The 4,085-nt window shown below is 37.7% G+C and overlaps 2 protein-coding genes across 3 annotated transcripts in view; one reads left to right on the top strand and one right to left on the bottom strand.

The window, feature by feature from the left end:
* gucy2g (guanylate cyclase 2g) overlaps positions 1–1,350 on the top strand; it is an 11,604-nt gene extending 10,254 nt beyond the window's left edge. The window contains exon 22 of the mRNA XM_014032710.1: positions 493–1,350. Coding sequence (XP_013888164.1) covers positions 493–573 — 81 coding nt within the window. The 3' untranslated portion in view covers positions 574–1,350. The remainder of the gene's footprint in view (positions 1–492) is intronic.
* Positions 1,351–1,560: 210 nt separating this feature from the next.
* The window catches only part of tectb (tectorin beta), a 4,982-nt gene continuing 2,457 nt past the window's right edge, over positions 1,561–4,085 (bottom strand). For both annotated transcript variants that reach the window (XM_014032691.1, XM_014032699.1), the window contains 8 exons: positions 3,887–4,038; positions 3,706–3,778; positions 3,464–3,567; positions 3,287–3,370; positions 3,023–3,185; positions 1,985–2,063; positions 1,873–1,905; positions 1,561–1,811 (listed from right to left, as the gene is read on the bottom strand). In XM_014032691.1, the coding sequence (XP_013888145.1) occupies positions 1,738–1,811; positions 1,873–1,905; positions 1,985–2,063; positions 3,023–3,185; positions 3,287–3,370; positions 3,464–3,567; positions 3,706–3,778; positions 3,887–4,038 (762 nt within the window). In that variant the 3' untranslated portion in view covers positions 1,561–1,737. The remainder of the gene's footprint in view (positions 1,812–1,872; positions 1,906–1,984; positions 2,064–3,022; positions 3,186–3,286; positions 3,371–3,463; positions 3,568–3,705; positions 3,779–3,886; positions 4,039–4,085) is intronic.

The raw sequence follows: 4,085 nt of genomic DNA, 5'->3' as shown, positions 1-4,085 counted from the left end.
TGGATAATCTCCAGAAATCAATTTAAAGGTAATTAAATGATTGCTGATGCAATATTTTCCCTATAACTATTACAAAAACACACAAAAAAGTATAAATAAGTATTTGTATTTGTGTACAAGCTGTTTAGATTGTCAAAAAGCCTGTGTTTTTAGGGTTATTAACAATGTTCGTGTACTCAGGCCAGTAATATTTGGGGTCACAAGTTTTTGCCATGGATATTTTGTGGGTCATAAGATAAAAAGTTTGGGAACCACTGYTCTAGAGCACATGATCCACATTTCATCWGATACTTTTCCACAGTCTGTTTTCTCAGTTAACACTCTGTTCTGCTCTTTGTTACCCTTGAACTGTTCTCAATTAAACACAAGGTTGAAAGGATTCTCTGTGTTATTCTTGGAAGTGGACCTGAGCACGATCATCCCACCGTCTGCTGGACTGGATRGAAACCGGTGTTGTGTTCTGATCTGTTTCTGTTTTGTCTCTGCGAACAGAAACTTGGATTGTCCAGAGTGGCAGATGCAAGGCCCCAAATCTTCCAGCATAAATCGATGATGACTAAAGTGAATGTTTAAAAGCAGGAAAACAGGCGGCGTTGAGGAGAACTAAGGATACGAGGAGGAAAACCTCAAGGGGAACTGAGAGGCGAAGGAGCAGAGCTTGAAGCTTTGACACATTGTTTGATTACTGTTTAACGACACTAAAGTTTATTTTATTATTTAAATTTTGATACAACCTTTACAGTAAACCCTTTGATTCAATGATTGCTTATGTGAAAGTGCAGCTTAAAAAATGTACTTTTGTTTGTTTTGAGGTTTTGTTGTGCTATAATGAGTTTTTCAAGACATAGCGTAACAAAAAAATCCCATGTATTTTTACTGCTGTAATATAGGTTCTTATGAAATAATAAGACTGAGGTTTTTGTTGCTGAGTGATGTAATTATGCCACAAATGTATACAAGCTGGCAGAATCAGAGAAAAAAAATTAGATTTTTCAAAAAAAGTAGTTTCACCTTGTCATGAGTATAAATATTACCCATTCCACYTTTTGATAATCCATTACTGATCATCATCAAAAGCCCAAAAGCACTTAATACTTTAAACTCACTGTGAACTAAAATAAAAGCACAAACTTCAACGAGGAACTCAGACAAAACTTCAGAAAAATCAAAAAAAATTGTCACACTTTATGGATCAGTAACTGAATTCTTTTATTCAGTTTGTTTCATTTGTTGGCAGTTTAATTCCTATTTTATGCAATTCATTAAAAAACTTGATCTTAATTTTGTCTAATTTAACCTGTTTTAACCTCCACATGCAGCACATCGAACAGTTTTCTGCTCTCTGTCAGATAAAAGGCCTAAAATACCTCGAATGCGCAATAATGTCAGATATTTAATAAAAAACTTGTCTGATTACATAAAATTGTGTGTCTTCTATTCTAAATCTGAAAATCTTATTATAAATCCTACATTTATGACAAAATCTCTGCTTTTTGTTTATAAAAAAAAGTTTAAGTTTACTGCTTCAGTAAAGACAATTGGTCAAAATAACTGACAACATTAAAGGAGGGGAAACTGTTTTTATTGGCGTAAAAAGTACACTTACATATAAATCAGATTGTGAAAGCCCTGTGCTAAATACAAACTGTGTGAAACGATGAAAAGATGAAGCTGGGGAGGAATGGMTCCTGAGTCTTGCTCCGTCTCTTTGTGTTTATATAATGACATAATCTTTCACTACATTTTTGCTCCATGTGCTAAATCCCAGCACATGTTCATCAGGACCAGAAGCAGGATGAACAGTGAAGTTCCTGAAATGAGATATTTTTAGCAAATTTCCATGGCCGTTATTGTTCGTTTGTTTTTGTTTACCTGTGACGTGGCCATTATTAGAGGAGCTGCGACCTGTTAAAGGATAGATTAAGTACTTTTATTTGTCAGATTGAAAAATATATAATCCCTTTGATCGAATGTTGTATGGTACCTTTAATCTGAAACTCAGCAGACAGGATCCCCCCATTTGGGTCAACCTCTGATGACAGAGACCTCACGGTGCAGGGGCTCTTCAGGGGAAAATAACAAAATAATGTGAAATTAACTTTTCACTCAATAGATCTGACACAGAAATCTGTTTAGAATCAAATGATTGCAATACAGCAACCAGATTACAAACATGTTTGTTTCTATTAATAGTTTTAGATCACAAAAAATGACCCAAAAAAAGAAAAGAAAAATAACTAAAGCAGGCCTCAGAATTAAAGGGGGGGGGGGGGGTATTCTCCAGGTACGGGAATTTTATACCACAATCAAGTAATTATGTAACCTTGACTTGTTCTGAAAATGCTGTATATATCAAGTATATATTTGACTTTGCATCGTAATCTATATAAACRCCTTGAAACTGGCCTTTATCTCTTTAAGAACCTCCTACCATGTCAGACACTCCCACTTCAGCATGTTTCATAGGAGCGTTGTGTTTTGTTRTAATAAAAGAAGCAACATTGGATGATATCTATTTGGAAAACGGCAACTCAGGATACATTTGAGCCTTACTCGAATGACCCCATGTCGGACACGGACAGTACTTTTTATGAAGAACCGGAGCGACTACAGAGTCTCTTACAAGACTTTTCAGACTGGTAATATACAGTAACTCCCAGTCATCCTCTCATACATATGTGTCAATGTTAAACTACTTTTTGTGAAGAAACTCTACATATAGATCAGGAGGGGTGCTCTGTGGGGCAGGAGCCGAGTTGGGRACTGAGCTCCAAGGAGGAGCTTCAGGTAAATAGGCGTGGCTTCGTACCAGCAAGCACCAAACGATTACTACAGGAGATTCAAGGATTTCTCAAACRTGCATAAATGAGTCAAAGCATCACTCAGGATGTGTTTTTGATGAGGGAATACCATTATAACATGATATAAAGCTCATAAAAGTTGATTTTTCACAACAATGTGTCTGATTTTCCTGCGAACATGTAAATGTAAAATATTTATGAGGCGTCGCTGCTGTACTCACAGGCTGACAGATGAGTCTCTCTGCATCACAGATCTGGATTTCACAGTGAAGCCAGACGGTGGAAACTTTCTCCAGCCGCTGGAAACGGAACGAGTTGAACTTAAAGGTGGAGCGGCTGTCTTTGGCGTTGTCGAAGATGGTCACAGTGTTGTCAGCAGGGCAGCTGTTTGAAAACACTTAATATTAAAAGCTTCAATAAATTGGTACTGGTTAGCAGTATTGGGCATTGTTTTTATGAGTACAAGTATTTGTGGCTAGTATTACCTGTTGATGATGAGAATCCACTTCTTCCTGTCTGTTGAGTAYGGAGTGGGTGTGGCCCAGCAGTTGTTTATCACTACTTTAAACCTAACACAGGTAAAAAAAAAAAAATCACAGTTTGGCCTCTAAACGTATAAAAATGGTTAAATATTGTGCAAAATGTAAAACGTAGCAGTGTACCTATTACTTAGACCTTTTGCCTCGATGCCGATGAAAACTTCAGAGCCGATCTCAGATGTGTCGATCACATAAGGAGCATCTTTAGCGTACAAGAACTTGGAGTTCTATGAGATATTTGTATGTTTTAAAGCTTTATCTCACACAGTAAAGCGTCATACACCAAATAAGCGCTTAAAGAGATATTGCGATAACCACAGAAGTCTCTTCCACTGGAGAAACTGAATCCACAGGCAGCAACTCACCGTGAACACGTTYAAAGATAACTGTGACCTAAAAGTGCCTAAACTCCCATTGTTGACATAAACTGTAGCGACTCTAGAAAAAGCAGAGGGTTTAGTAAAAACACTGCAAGTCATTGCGTCAGCATGCACAAATCGTCCACGCAGTAAATGTGGTTGGCTTGTGTCCTGAGGCGGTGCTTACCTCTGGCTGAAGACGGCGTTATTTACCAGGTAGGCGGCTCGGTACATGCAGCTGAAGGTGTAGTTGACCGGCTGGTTCCTGACGGTCAGAGAAGTGTCGTTGGACACGATGGAGTTATAGAAGATGTACTTGGGGTCTTTGCCTGGCATGTACTAAAAAAATACCATAATCAAAATACACTGCCTAGCCTATATATATA

The sequence above is a fragment of the Austrofundulus limnaeus genome, unplaced genomic scaffold (genome assembly GCF_001266775.1).
Source record: "Austrofundulus limnaeus strain Quisiro unplaced genomic scaffold, Austrofundulus_limnaeus-1.0 Scaffold7, whole genome shotgun sequence".
NCBI lineage: Eukaryota > Metazoa > Chordata > Actinopteri > Cyprinodontiformes > Rivulidae > Austrofundulus > Austrofundulus limnaeus.
Note: the sequence above shows the minus strand (reverse complement) of the source record. Positions and strands in the feature narration are given on the sequence as shown.